General features: G+C 39.9%; 1 protein-coding gene across 1 annotated transcript in view; it reads left to right on the top strand.

The window, feature by feature from the left end:
- Positions 1-15,539, top strand: part of LOC135743931 (macrophage mannose receptor 1-like) — a 62,886-nt gene continuing 47,347 nt past the window's right edge. The window contains exons 1-16 of the mRNA XM_073813249.1: positions 1-128; positions 1,404-1,805; positions 3,697-3,870; positions 3,974-4,129; positions 4,212-4,325; positions 4,409-4,549; positions 4,647-4,823; positions 6,302-6,459; positions 8,617-8,730; positions 9,374-9,489; positions 9,567-9,715; positions 9,815-10,011; positions 10,152-10,270; positions 14,018-14,105; positions 14,202-14,346; positions 14,518-14,556. Coding sequence (XP_073669350.1) covers positions 62-128; positions 1,404-1,805; positions 3,697-3,870; positions 3,974-4,129; positions 4,212-4,325; positions 4,409-4,549; positions 4,647-4,823; positions 6,302-6,459; positions 8,617-8,730; positions 9,374-9,489; positions 9,567-9,715; positions 9,815-10,011; positions 10,152-10,270; positions 14,018-14,105; positions 14,202-14,346; positions 14,518-14,556 — 2,356 coding nt within the window. The 5' untranslated portion in view covers positions 1-61. The remainder of the gene's footprint in view (positions 129-1,403; positions 1,806-3,696; positions 3,871-3,973; positions 4,130-4,211; positions 4,326-4,408; positions 4,550-4,646; positions 4,824-6,301; positions 6,460-8,616; positions 8,731-9,373; positions 9,490-9,566; positions 9,716-9,814; positions 10,012-10,151; positions 10,271-14,017; positions 14,106-14,201; positions 14,347-14,517; positions 14,557-15,539) is intronic.

Here is a 15,539-nt window from a genome sequence, read left to right on the forward strand (position 1 = left end):
TCTCACTCCTCAAACACACACTGGATTTCTTCATGTGGGGATCACAAATAAAAGTTCAGATATGAAGATGCTTCAGCTGTTTGTTTTGATTTGTTTGTATTTTGTAGTACAGCCTTCCAGTCAAACAGGTATGACACTGATTTAACATCTTTTTCAACATTTGTTTCATATGTTTTCTTAAAGCTAGGAGTACAGTAATGTTAATGAATGTATACAATATATATTTAAATATATAAATAAATAATATACATAAATAATTTTTTTCTTACATTTATACATTTTAAAAATTTTAATCACTTGACTCTAATGTTATGGTGTTAAAAATCATTTAATTTAAAGGTGTATGGTATTGAAATTGAAATTACTTTTGTAGACAAAATATACCTGTGCCAAACAGATTAATTTCTGTTATTAGAAAACTCAAATTTTATTAAAAATTTTTTTTTATAGATGACTTATACTGAATTTTAAAGGAAAGCAACCATTAAGAGCCCAGATTAAATGTGAACTTCAATATTTTTAAAATTAAGGTGAAATTTCAAAATAGCTTTTTGATAAAATGAGTACGGTTTTGTAATTTCTAGCAAAGGGTGACTACACTTCAGACGATAAAGTTTTTACTCATTTTTAGTCAACAACATCATTCCCACAATTACATTTGTGTTATACCATAGTTAGGACGAGTTTAGTATTATTATGTAATGTGGAAAATATAAATAAAGAGAGAAAACGTTTTGACCAGTAGTGTGTGTGTATACTGTATATATATTATACATAATAATTACATTACACGCACGCACACGCACACGCACACGCACACACACACACACACACACACACACAAACCCAGGCTTATCGAGAATTCAATCATATTAATAATAATCACGCAGCACGTGACGTAGGTGAGCATGTTCGCTACGCTACTTTCCATATAGTGGTGTCCCATTTCATAGGGAAAGATTTAAACCCCCCCTTCCCTTGTTGAGGGGACTTCACTGTTTAGGGCACTTAAAACCAAGTGGAAGTTTTAAGGGGGTAGAAATGGGACGGGGCCTCAGACTCATCCATGCAACTCCCCTGAAACTTACGTGTTGTTGTTGTCATCGTCTTGAATCCTCCAATCACCATCTGCAAAGATATATTATTAATAACCCGGCTAAGTGCTCTCAAGAACTCTATTACTTCATATACTCACCAGTTATTCCTCTGTTTCAGTGTGTGCCTTAATAAAGTATTGTTACACTTACCTCCAGTCTACTTTCTGGTTCTGAGCGTGAGACCTCCAGAGTGTTTGTTTTTCCTATACTATGGAAGTCACTCATATTTTCTATTTATGGCATCTGCTGTAGTAGTTGGTGTAATATTAAATATCATTGACTTGTCTGATATCTCTTTTTCTTTAGACGGCAGCTCTTTTCTCATCTACAATGAGGATCACAACAGATGTGTGAATGTCATTAATGCCAGTGTTATACAGACGGCAACATGTGATGTATCTTCTGACGCTCAGCGTTTCCGATGGGTTTCTTCTTCAAGAATTATCAGCGTCTCTCTTAAACTCTGTTTGGGGGCTCAAAACATTAAAGACTCTGAGAAAGTGATCCTTCTGCCCTGTAAAGAGCTCAGTCCTCTCCAGACCTGGGAATGTAAGAATGAGACCTTGTTTGGCTTAAAGGAACAACCGTTACACCTGAACTACGGCAATCGAGGGGAGAAAAATATGATGCTTTTTAAGGAAAATGGAACTTGGAGTCGCTGGCAGATTTATGGGACAAAGGATGATTTATGTTCTCTTGGATATCAAGGTACAAGCAAACATCTGCAATTTTGATAGCTTTCAAAATTTTTTATGCATCTTTAAAAAAAAAAAACTACATTTTGTCACGTCACATTACAAGTACAGTCGCAAGAAAATATGGGGACCCTACACTCTAAAAAAATTCCGTAGAAATTACAATGTTATTGCAGCTGGGTTGCCGGTAATTTACCGTAGATTTACATTTATGTTATTTTCTGGCAAGAGTTTGTTCAAAGTTAAATAAATTTTAAATATTAACAAGTCTTTATCTTTACAGAATAAAACTATACAATAACAGCCTCATGCAAAGCATTCTAGGAACCAGAAATCATCATCAACCTTTTTCTGTTTTTTGCTTCAGATTTTGTTTCCCAGAATGTTTTGCTTGATGCTGTTTTTTTAGTTTTACTCTGTAAACATAAGGACTTGTAAATGTTTAATGTTCATTTAACTTTGAACAAACTCTTGCCAGTAAATAACATAAATGTAAATCCACGGTAAATTACCGGCAACCCAGCTGCAATTTCGACGGAATTTTTTTACAGTGTAGTGCTGTGACGGATCGCAGATTATCCGTGACCCGTACGGATCACAACCCACGGTTCGGCTCGCATGCGATTCGCGGATTAATATGCAAATTTAAATAGGGAAAGTTTATCATTTGCACGTGTTTCTAAGGCTTGCAAATGTTGGCATTCAAGTGATTTAAAACAATGTAATTGCAAAAAGGCGTTAAGTGAGCAGATTTCTGTACGCACATGCGGTTAAGTGTCCGGTCCAGCTCCAGTCAGATCATCCTTTCAAAGATCAGAACTCCTCATGTGTAAACTAGAGAGAGAGTCGCGCTACTGTGTCTCATACTGTAGTCCATTAACATACATTTGCTGAATAGAGCAATGAAAAACAACGTAACGTTTTTATGTGAAGCGAAGCGACAGTTTATGCTGCATCTTCTTCCTGAAGCGCCGTTTGGAATTTGCATGTGTGTGTGCGCGCGTTTAAGTGCCCTCAGTAGTGCGTATACATATACTTCAAGAAAATAAGCCAACATAAAATCTTTCTGTTCTTGACAGGGCACATACATACAAAATGATCTCACAGTATTCTTTTTCTAATAAAAACATTTGTTTATGTCTTAAGTGAATTATAGAGTCCGAAACCATTCTGCTTATTTGTTCTTAAAGAGACAGTAACCTCAATTAACCTACTTAAGTCTGTGTCATTAATGTTAATCAAACAACCCAAGACAAAGAGAAAATCACTTCTATTGCTCTAAAAATAATAATATTTAATTTGTACAATAAAGAGAGTGTTATTATTCATTTAATTTGATTTCTGTACCTAATGCTAATTTTAGACCTTACTTAATGTGCAACTTTGTTCTTTTTTATAGATGTTAAAAATTTCTTTATTTGTTAATAGATTTTTCCCACCCTTTTTTTTGCTGATCCGAAAAACGATCCGATCCGTGACCCATATTGATTAACTGGTTTTCTACTGTAATTTGCCATAAAATGTGATCTGATTCTCATCTACGTCACAACAATAGACAAAAACAATGTGTATCAGCTGACAATACCCAAATAATTCTAGTTTCTTGTGTCTTTTTTGAAAACACCAATTAAACATTCACAGTGCTGGAGGAAAATGTAAGTGAAGCCTTGGATTTAATAGCTTGTTGAACCTCCTTTGGCAGCAGTTACTTCAAGCAGGCGCTTTTAGTAGTTCTGAATTTATTTTCCCTGTGATGATTGCAAGTGGTCCAGGCCTTGAGGCAGCAAAGCATACTGAAATCATGAGGTTCCCTCCACCATACTTCTCTGTTGGGATGATGTTTTGATGTTGGTAAGCTGTTCAATATTTCAATCACTTTCCTCTAATTTTGTGTTTTCCTGTAGAGATTTATACTCTGGATGGGAATTCATTTGGAAAGCCATGTCAGTTTCCTTTTAAGTTAAATGACAAGTGGTTCGCTGAGTGCACCATGGAGGGAAGATCAGACGGAAAACTGTGGTGTTCAACTGAGACAGACTATGATACAGACAAGAAGTGGGGCTTCTGTCCAACCAAAAGTAAGACCATAAATAAAATACAGCAAATATAACAATAAAATGCATGCAAAAGCACTTAAAGCTTTTAAAACTGATTATAATTTAAATTATTGTTTGACTCAAGGCGTCACTGGATGGGACAGTGATCCAGTAACTGGTGTATTATATCAGAGAAACACACAATCGGCACTGACCTGGCATCAAGCTCGAGCCAGCTGCCAACAACAAGATGCAGATCTTCTCAGTATATCAGAACTACATGAACAGTCTTATATATCAGGTACACAGATCCCACTATTATCCTAAACTAAAATGATTTCATTCACTAAACAATACAGCATTTCATGAACTTTATATTTCAGGCTTGACAGATCTCTTGGGTTCAGCTTTATGGATCGGTCTCAACAGTCTTGACTTTGAGAGTGGATGGCAGTGGAGTAATGGAAACCCATTCAGATATCTCAACTGGGCTCCAGGTATCTAACATTCACTTTACACAGCTCAATGGTTTAGATGTAAATGTTTTTATTGTTTGAATGTCATCTTTATATTCCTGTAGGTAATCCCTCTCTGGAGCCGGGCCTTAACTGTGCTGCATTAAACGCTGGTAAAGCATCCAAGTGGGAAAGTTTGCTCTGCAGTAAGAAGTTAGGTTACATTTGCCGCAAGGGAAATTCAACAGATATCACACCTTCAACAGGTACAACACACATGCACGCACACACACAAACACAGAGAGAGAGAGAGCCCATATTCAGTCAATGTTATATTTTTATCTCTCTCTCTATCAGGTAAAGATCAGCCTAACTTCTGTCCAGTGGCGTGGGTGCCATACGCCAGTCACTGTTATTATCTGCAGCGCACAAATAAGACGTGGAGTGATGCTTTGACCGAGTGTCACAGAGAAGGATCAGATCTGGCCAGCATTCACAACATAGAAGAGCACAGTTTCATCATATCACAGACTGGATACAGTACGTCTGTTTAAGTAACACACACACACCAAACAAACCAACAAACACACATATTCTGTCAACTGCTGGACCGATCTCAAGATATAGAAATAATAACATTTATAGCACTAATCTAGAGCAGCATGTAATTCTTCATCGCTTACAAAAATTAACCATGGTTTTACTACAGTTAAAACCAAAAACCATGGTTACTACACTTTCACCACTTTTTACCACTATTAGGCAGCAGGCTGCCAGGAATTGTCCCGGTGATCCCGACGGCCTGGGCCTGGACCTATGTTTTTTTTCTTGCTGAGTCTACAGGGAAAGTCTCAAAGCTTGGGTCGCCGATCACTGATTTAATATAATACTAATACAATGTTATTAAAAAACAGAATGTGCGTAGAATGTGAATACGTCGTGAGGATACCATATATACGTCAATATGCGTGTGTAAGGTACGTCATCTGGCGACATTGAAAGCAATAAAATGAGCAGAACCTCTGTCAGTCAGTTTAAGTGACTTTGAAAGTGGCATGGTTGTGGGTGCCAGACGGGCTGTCTGAGTATTTCAGAAACTGCTGATCTACTGGGATTTTCACACACAACCATCTCAAGGGTTTACAGAAAGAAAATATCCAGTGAGTGGCAGTTCTGTGGGCACAAATGCCTTGTTGATGCCAAAGGTCAGAGAAGAATGGCCAGCTTGGTTCAAGCTGATAGAAAGGCAACAGTAACTCAAATAACCACTCATTACAACAGAGATATACAAAAGAGCATCTCTGAATGCACAACACGTCGAACCTTGAAGTGGATGGGCTACAGCAGCAGAAGACCACACCGGGTGCCACTCCTGACAGCTGAGAACAGGAAACTGAGGCTACATTTCACACAGGCTCACCAAAATTGGACAATAGAAGATTGGAAAAACGTTGCCTGGTCTGAGTCTCTAATGACTCTCTGATAGAGCATCTTTGGGATGTGGTGGAATGGGAGCTTCGTGCCCTGGATGTGCAGCCGACAAATCGGCAGCAACTGCGTGATGTTATCATGTCAATATGGACCAAAATCTCTGAGGAATGTTTCCAGTACCTTGTTGAATCTGTGCCACTAAGGATTAAGGCAGTTCTGAAGGCGAAAGGGGGTCCAACCCGGTACTAGAAAGGTGTAATAAAGTGGCCGGTGAGCGTATATGTGTGCAGTTATCCAATGCTTGAACTGCGGCTGAGTGAAACACAATGCCACTCGGCCGTGTGATGACAATCCCACAATCCTTTGCAACAATATGTCTGTGGCCATAATGCAAATGCTCAAAAGGAAATTAAGATTTTCTGCAATAAATGTTGATGGGTTGTGTCTTTTGCAAGTTATTTTACTGAGAAAGATACGAACGAGACAACATTTGATTGATTGATTATCAAAATAGTTGTTGTTGTTGCACCTCTAATAATTTAATATCAGTTTGTGGTATAAAACTGAGTGTTGTTGTTGTTGTGTAGTGTCGACTGATGAGCTCTGGATTGGTCTTAATGATCAAAGGACTCCGAATCTGTTTGAGTGGTCAGATAGATCACATGTCACCTTCACTAAATGGTTTGTTGGAGAACCTTCACACATCACAAATCGAATGGAGAATTGTGTTCTTATAAAAGGAAAGGTGGGTAGTTTTTAATAGTTTTTTTTACTCTTCATTCTCTTTATTTCCCTAAAAGACAACTGGCGCTCATTAATCGATCCTTACCCATAATCGAAAAGATTTACAATTTACAATTAAATAAGAACAAACTAGCGTCTGTGCCATTAAAACTAGTTTAATGCCATTAAAATACCAACAAATGTTTTTTGTATATAATAATAAGCTTTCTTTTACACAATTGTTGCAAATAGCAGCATAAACAACAACAGGACATGAGGATTCACACATCGTTGGGATGTAAAGAACCAATTAAACGTCATTTTACCATTTCCACTATTTTACACACATCGACACAACGTAGCTCTGCACACCACTTGTGCTCAAAGTCGTTTATAATGATGATCTTTCAAAGTTATATCTTCTACTACTTTTATAGTAGGGCTGTAAAAACTAATGAAGTAGTTGATAATAGTCAATAAAATTTGATAATGAAAATAGTGTTCAACGAATGTTGTTATCGATGAGTTTGGTCTGTGACGTCACTTGCTTAACACCCCACTGCAACAGCGCGAGCTGTGTGGTTATGAAGTCACTTTTTAATTTCTTCATTTAATATTTTATCATCAATCATTGCTCTTTCACCACAGACGCACGCATTGTTGCAACGGAACGGTGGGCAAGTGATGTCACAGACCACACCAATCAATAATGCCATTCGTTCTTTGTCTTTGTTGGATTTTTTAGTAGGGCGTTGATCTCCTTGTCATCTCCATTCATAAATCCTCTCCCATAGCCTCATTGGATAGTAAAGTGTCCATTAAACGCACACTTCACAATTGAGCCGAAAGAACTAGGTAATCCAGGGAAGTTTTTGGCTAGACTTTTATGTGTACGGTTTCTTACATACTATGTAGTAGGAAAGTATGCGGTTTCGGATGCAGGCGCTGACTAATAAAACAGCTCCGTCAAAAATTGCCTACTTCATAGTAGGCGAAAATCATTCACACTACCCATATTCATACTATATAGAACATACTGTTTTACAGTCGAGTAGGTACTTCATCTGATTCAATAGGTACTTTCACAGTGTGCGCTTTCAGACGCAGGGAATCATTGCAAAAGCAAACTGACTCTATTCTTCTCCAGCTTTCTCTATTCACCTGAGGTTTACTACTGACCCCTAGCGGTAGCAGCCAGCATTACACATTTATTTTAACAACATTACTGTAGACTAGAGGCCTTCTTGGGTCCAAAGAAATGTACCCAACCTGAAATGACCCAAATCACTTTATACGATAACTCGACGTGCATAAATAATTGTTTTTTAAAGAAAGACCCGACCGAGGACAAACCCGAGAAAATTAGACTCGAGTCCGACCCGAACCAGTGGCAGTTTTTTTAACCGACTGGACCCGAATGTAAACGGCACCGACATGTGTGCAGTCTGCAGCCCCACACGCAGCAGTCAGACAGAAAGAAACCCCGCTGGTCTCGCAACCAATTTGGTGAGCTGCTCCATTTGTTTTACTTTGTTATCTGAAGACGACACCAAGGTATCCGCTGAAATGTACATTTAAAATTGACTGACATGTCTGTCTCAACAAAAATTAACCTACCACCAGCCACACAATATCGCAAGCGCTCTTGGCAAACAGAGGACAGGTTTAAAAAGGCCCCCGGTGTAGACGTGTGTGCATTATGTTTATTTTAACTACAGTATAATTACTACCTAGGATTAATTAATCAAAATTCTACCTATCAGTTAACAGTTTAGCAGCAGTTAATTGTGTTCGTCGCTAGTCATAATTCTACATTAGTGAAGCATTACAGTTGTCACTGTGATTAAATTTTGGTACTATTGTTTTGTGTGTGTGTGTTTGTGTGTGTGTGTGTGTGTGTGTACCTGGTTATTATCATGTTGTGGGGACCAATTGACATTTTGATGTCCCCATGAGGAAACAAGCTTATAAATCAAACAGAATGATGTTTCTTGAAAATCTCAGGTAGTAGAAAGTTTTCTTTGATGGTTGGGGTTAGGGAATGGGGTAGGTAAGGGGAATAGAATATACAGTTTGTACAGTATAAAATGCATTACGTCTATGGAATGTCCCCACAAAACATGGAAATCAGAATGTGTGTGTGTGTGTTTGTGTGTGTGTGTGTGTGTGTGTGTAATAGGAGGGAAAGTGGTCAGATCATCTGTGTGAGTCAGCTCGTGGTTTCATCTGTAAGAAGAAAGCTTCCACTAAACCTGAAGGATCTCCAGAGGTCATCAGTCCTGGATGTCCATCTGTGAGTCTGCATCACCTCATACTCTTTATTTTACTTCAATAAACAAACATTAAATAACGAAGAAAGTCAAATAATAACCACAATAAAGTCACACAATAAACATGCTGGAAAAGAATGGACACTAAAGGACAAATATGCTCAGCTCCCCTAGAGTTTTTACAGTTATGGAATCCATTCAGCTGATCTCCGGGTCTGACGCTAGCACTTTTAGCATAGCTTAGCATAATCCATTGAATCTGATAAGACCATTAGCATCGCACAAGAAAACCCCAAAGAGTTTTGATATTTTTCCTATTTAAAACTTGACTCTTCTGTAGTTACATCGTGTACTAAGATCGACTGAATATTAAAAGTTGCGATTTCTAGGCAGATATGGCTTGAAACTATACTCTTATTCTGGAGTAATTATTAAGGACTTTGCTGCTGTAACATGGTGGCAGCAGGCGCAGTGATACTATGGATTAATGGATTATGCTAAGCTATACTAAAAGTGGTACCGCCAGACCCGGAGATTGGCTGAATGGATTCCAAAACGGTAAAAATAAAATGTTTAAGTGGAGTGTCCCTTTAAGTGTTGTTTAAATGTATGGATGTAAATTGTATTTAAGGGACATTTGGTGATAGTGAGAATGTTTCTACACAGGGTTGGTTTAGGTTTGGCTATTACTGTTATAGCGTTGCCATGGAAACCAAAACTTTTAATGATGCCAAACTGATGTGTGAGCAGACCGCAGCTAACCTGGTTGATGTTGGCAGCAGGTGAGTAGATGATATTTAGTAATACTTTACTAAATTACAGTAAGATGAATAATACAATGTGGTATCTTTGCTATTAGAAATGAGAATGCGTTTCTCATCAGTCTGGTTGGTCTTCGACCTGAGAAATATTTCTGGATTGGTTTGTCTAATACTCATCAGACTGAGCGATTCCAGTGGATCAATGGTGCTAAAGTCAAGTTTACACACTTTAATGTAGGCATGCCAGGTATGTTGATGAGTTTCATTGTGTTCGGTCTGTGTGACATCAATCAAAGTCAAATCTACAAGAGTTTAACTTCTCACGTCTTTGTATTTTCACATTCAGATAAGCACCAAGGTTGTGTGGCAATGTTAACAGGAACTTCAGCAGGATTATGGGATGTTTTGGCCTGCAACACTAAACAGAAATACATCTGTAAGAAAATGGCAGAAGGAGTCACTACAACTCGAGAGCCTCCGACCACACGACCTCTCAGCTGCCCGGATAAATGGATTAAAAAAGATCCAGGCAATTGTATTCAGGTAAATGTGAAGACACACAATTCTCCTGAAACACTGAGCGTCTGTAACAGCTCGAACCAGAAGCATTATTATGAACTTTATGTTGAGCTGTGCAGCTAAGTTTTGTTCAGGACATCACAATTTTCATAAGTATTTCTTAGGTCTACAGAAAGACAAAGGATGGGAAGAAGACTTGGCTTGAGGCTCGTGACTTCTGTCTAGCTGTTGGTGGTGATTTAGTGAGCTTTCATTCAGCAAATGAAATGAATGCGTTACCAATGTAAGTCCTCACAACTGCTTAAGTTTTTAAATTGAAGTGACAGGATAAAATATTCACAAAATTGTAATTTCAGAGTTCAATGTTTAACATAACTTAATATATAACTTTGAACCCAACTTTGAAGCTTAGGGCTGCATACCAATTAATCACAACTACAGTAATTGTTTGCAGAATAAAAGCTCTTGTTTACATCATATATGTGTGTGTGTACTATGTATAATAATTATGTATAAATAAATACATGCCCGCACCTCCGTGGCCACCTGAACCGGCCGCACCTCCATGGGCACCTGAACCACCTGCATTTCTGTGGGCACCTGAACTGCCTGCACCTCCGTGGTCACTTGAACTGTCCACACCTCCTTTGCCACCTGAACTGCCCGCACCTCAGGGCCCAGCTAATCCCTGAATTGTCCGCACCTCTGTGCCCACCTGAACCGCCTGCACCTCTGTGGCCACTTGAACTGTCCACACCTCCTTGGCCACCTGAACTGCCCGCACGTCAGTGGCCCATGGCCACTTGAACTGTCCACGGCCGCACCTCCGTGGCCACCTGAACCGCCTGCATCTCTGTGGGCACCTGAACCGCCCGCACATCCGTGGCCACCTGAACTGCCTGCACCTCCATGGCTACCTGAACCGTCCACACCTCCGTGGCTACCTGAACCACCCACATCTCCGTGGGCACCTGAACCGCCCACACCTTCATGGTCACTTGAACTGTCCGCACCTCCTTGGCCACCTGAACTGCCCGCACCTCAGTGGCCAGCTGAACCCTGATATGTCTGCACCTCCATGGCCACCTGAACCGTCCGCACCACCATACCCACCTGAACCGCCCGCACCTCTGTGGCCACTTGAACTGTCTGCAACTCCTTGGTCACCTGAACTGCCTGCACGTCAGTGGCCCATGGCCACTTGAACTGTCCACGGCCTCACCTCTGTGGCCACCTGAACCGCCCGCATCTCCGTGGGCACCTAACCACCCACACCTCCGTGGCCATCTGAACCGCCCTGACCTCCGTGGCCACCTGAACCGCACGCACCTCCGTGGCTACCTGAACCGCCCGCACCTCCGTGGCCACCTGAACCGCCTGCAGCTCCTTGGCCACCTGAACTATCTGTTTTGAGTACCCTCGTCATCTCCTTCTCCTTCACCACACGTAACAATGTATACACATGTAAATATTTCTTAAATGTATACATGCATGTACTGTATGTAGTGATGTTACCAGTGACACCGAAGCTCCGAAGCGTGTGTCAAAAAAACGAACCGATTTTCATTGAAGCTTTGTATCGAAGCTTGATTCGTTCTGGCAAAATCACGTGACCAATAACGTCCGAAGCTTCGTTTCACACACACCCACATGACTGCTTCATTATCTGATTCAAAGGTTTAGAATTGTGCGATGCGCGGCGCGCCCTCATGGGTTGTATTGGAGTATTGCATTACACGGAATCGATTACTGTAGTGAGTTTATGAGATATATATATATAGTAGTAAAAAGCCTTTTCTGCACCACTTAATAACATGATATATTTTTTAATTGGTTCACACTTTATACTTTTGAGACAAGTTCTATCCTTGATTTGTTATTTTTGTTTGGAGTACCATTCGCATGAAATGGAACATGCTTTGGTCATGTATTTAATATATTGTTACATTTATTTATGAATCTATCCTTAATTTGTCAATCCATTAAGTTTTGCTTTTATAATTAATACGTTGTTTGGTTGTGGAACATGTTGTGAAACAGCACTTTCACCAGCAGAGGTCCTCATTGAGCTCTGATTCGAAAAGCTTCGAGTAATGAACCTTTTTCCGATACAATTGGGTTGAAAGCTTCACTGCTTCAAGAAAGCTTCACTTCGCCATCACTAACTGTATGTGTATTTATATATACCAGGGGTGCCCAACCCTGCTCCTGGAGGGCCACCGTCCTGCAGACTTCAGTTCCAACCCAGCTCCAACACACCTGTCTGTAATTATCAAGCAACCCTGAACACCTTCATTAGCTGCTTCAGCTGTGTTTGATTGGGGTTGGAGCTAAAATCTGCAGGACGGTAGCCCTCCAGGAACAGGGTTGGGCACCCTTGATATATACATTATTGTTATACACAGTACACACACATAGCCTATATCAGGGTTCCCCGAATCTTATCCTGGAGGGCCAGAGCACTACAGAGTTTAGGTCCAACCCTAATCAAACTTACCCACCTGTGATTTTCTAGTGATCATGAAGACCTTGATTAGCTTGCTCAGGTGTGTTTGATCAGGGTTGGAGCTAAACTTTGTTGTGCTCCGGCCCTCCATGGTAAGATTTTGGGAACGCTGGTGTCATGGTTCTGCCCTCTTGTAATTGCTTTATTCTAGTCTTGAGGCAGAATCATGATAGACTCATGTTTTGTGTGCCTGCACGTGGCCTTTTGTTGGGCTGCGTGCATGCGTGTCTCGTCACTTTATCCCCGCTCCCTAGGATCCCGCTCCCTTGGATCCCGCTCCCTTGGATCCCGCTCCCTTGTATCCTCTTTTCTTTGTTTAATCATTGTCACCTGTACCTAGTGATGGGCAGAGCGAGGCTTCGTGAAACACTGAAACAGTTGAATCAATTGTGTCGAGGCTTCGAAACATGGATCGAAACCGCCTCCACAGTGACACCTAGTGGTCATTTGCACGTATTGCCATAGAGCAGCCTTGACAAGGTTTTAGACGAGCGCTGACAAATTGTATCCCACATGTTGTGTAATTAATACAAGTGAACAGGTGGGAGAGTGGATAGGGTCCTCGACTCTCATGCAAAAGCCCTTTGGATCGAACCCCGGGAAACGCATTGTTATTACCGCGTCACAATTAAGTTACATATTTTTTGTTGTTGTTTTAACATCTGTTTGACAACTACATGAGCTTTTTTATAAATTGAATAGAGATAAATACCACATAAACAATAAGAAATTAATAAAATATATCAAGCCACCATGTCACATATAAATATGTGCTGTGTGTGGAAGGACTTAGCCTACTTCTTTTTTACAGATAATTTCTCCAGCCTTTGAAAAACTCCTCTCACAAAAACCCACAAGGTCAATATGCGTTTATTTCACTTTTATACAGATGTGCGATTGTGTTGTCTGTTCCCGACTGTGCCAATCAAACACTGATTCGGCAGACCACACCTGATGAAACACTTAGTGAAACACTTCGAGGCTTCGTTTGGTCATAGTCACGTGACATGGCTGTTTTGAATCACGCTTCGGATCAGTGTTTCGACACATCTGCGCTTCGGGATCTCGCAAAGCTTCGGAACGACTGTTTCGCGTCAGCCATCCCTACCTGTACCCCTCATTAGTTCTCCCTATTTAAAGTCCTTGTGCTCTTTGTTCTGTCTACGTTCGTTTTGATTTGTTCCTGTTGTGATCCTGTCAATATTTATCAAGTTAAGTCAAGTTCATTGTTTATATGTTAGTCTAGTCCAGTTTACTGTTTTTGTGATATATAATATAGTCTAGTCTTGTCAGTGTTCTGTTATCCTGTTCTATGTTAGTTTTGCCCCATCGTGGGTTTTTGTTTTCTTGTGTTGTTAAAAATAAAGTATTTTGTGTTTTCCACATTGTCTGCACTTGGGTTCGTTCTCAACCATTCCTCACACCTGGCCCATATGATGTAAACTAAAACTTTTATTCTGTAAAGGATTAGTTGCGATTAATCGTTATGCAGCCCTATAAATAATAATCAGTCTCATATTTAAGCCCAAGGTATTCAAGGTCAGACACCATGTGGATCGGCTTCACGTCATTGGACAGTAATTCTGGTTTTGTGTGGTCAGATCAAACTCCTGTGAGTGATTTCTCATTACTCTCTGTCTATTTGTGCTGATTCATCAAGTCTTTTCCTTCTAATTAATTTACATTTTGTATCTTGTTTCTGTTTTAGTCTGATTACGAGAACTGGTCCTCCGGTGAACCAAACAACTATAATAATAAGGAACACTGTGCAGAATGTGGCTCTCATTATGGAACCAAGTGGAATGATCGTGATTGTGATGATTATAATGACTGGATCTGTCAGATTCCTATAGGTACACATGCAGATTTATGCACATGTACAGTATTCAGCACTTACTGTAACACAAATGTTGGGATGTTTGAATGTCTTTGCATTAGATGACAACAATGTCAATGAGATTTTTAAGCTGGTGTATGATTGTTTTATTATTTTAATGCCTTAAAAGACTTTGTTCTTATAACAGGTGTAACTCCAAAATCCCCTCTGGCATCAGTCATTCAAGGTAAATATTCACTCATGTATGTTTTATTCAACAGCATTTATCTGTTTCATCTCCAAATGGCTCTGGCCATACATCTCAGAAAACTAAATAATTTGAATATGAGGGAGGACTCTTTGGAGAAGATGATTGTGATGCATTTCCGGGCATATGCGTAGCTGCTTCCATTCCAGCTTTATTTAGATTCATAACTGATGGTGCTCTCCCCACAAAGCCTGATCCATGAACTTGATAGTCTGTTAGACGTGCAGGGAGTCTTATTTGTCATCTAGGTCGGACAACAGGATGATCTGGCCAGGAACGGGATGGACCATATGCTCAAGGACCATATGAAATGGAGGGGTTAGTTGGAATGTTAAATTTGAAGGGTGTCATCTAGGGCTGTCAAAATTGCTCAAAAATGACGTTCGAATATTCTCCCTAAAAAACCCACGAATATTCGAACTATTCGAATATCTGGTTGCCCATTTTTTCAATGACCTTAACGACGTTTAACGACGCATTACGTCAATAATAACAGTACAAATTAATATAAAGAGACATAACTACTTATATAGGTAGTCTATTTAAGTTTAAACATATTTGACAACGTATATTACATACACAAAACAAGTAAATCAAGAGACATCAAAATGATATGGTACCTCGGTTACATTGTTTGACTAAACTCCCTGAAGTCTGCTCCATCCACGACACTGATCGGTCTCATGTCCTTACAAATGAACTAAATTTATTTCCCCGTTATGACCTCTTGTTGTGTTGCAGACAAATAGCTTGTGGCGGCGATGCAAAGTAAGTGTTAAGACGTTACTGTTTAGCTGGAGTTCCACACATTGTGGTCTTGTACACACTGCAAACTTTCAGGAGTGACAAACGCATTTAAATGTGAAAATATGATGATTGACACGGAGATAACCTTGCAACGGTCTGCCGTCTCACTTGCCTATCACTCAAAGCTTTGATGAAAATAATTTAACAGCATTATG

This window comes from Paramisgurnus dabryanus, chromosome 2 (assembly GCF_030506205.2).
Source record: "Paramisgurnus dabryanus chromosome 2, PD_genome_1.1, whole genome shotgun sequence".
Lineage (NCBI taxonomy): Eukaryota > Metazoa > Chordata > Actinopteri > Cypriniformes > Cobitidae > Paramisgurnus > Paramisgurnus dabryanus.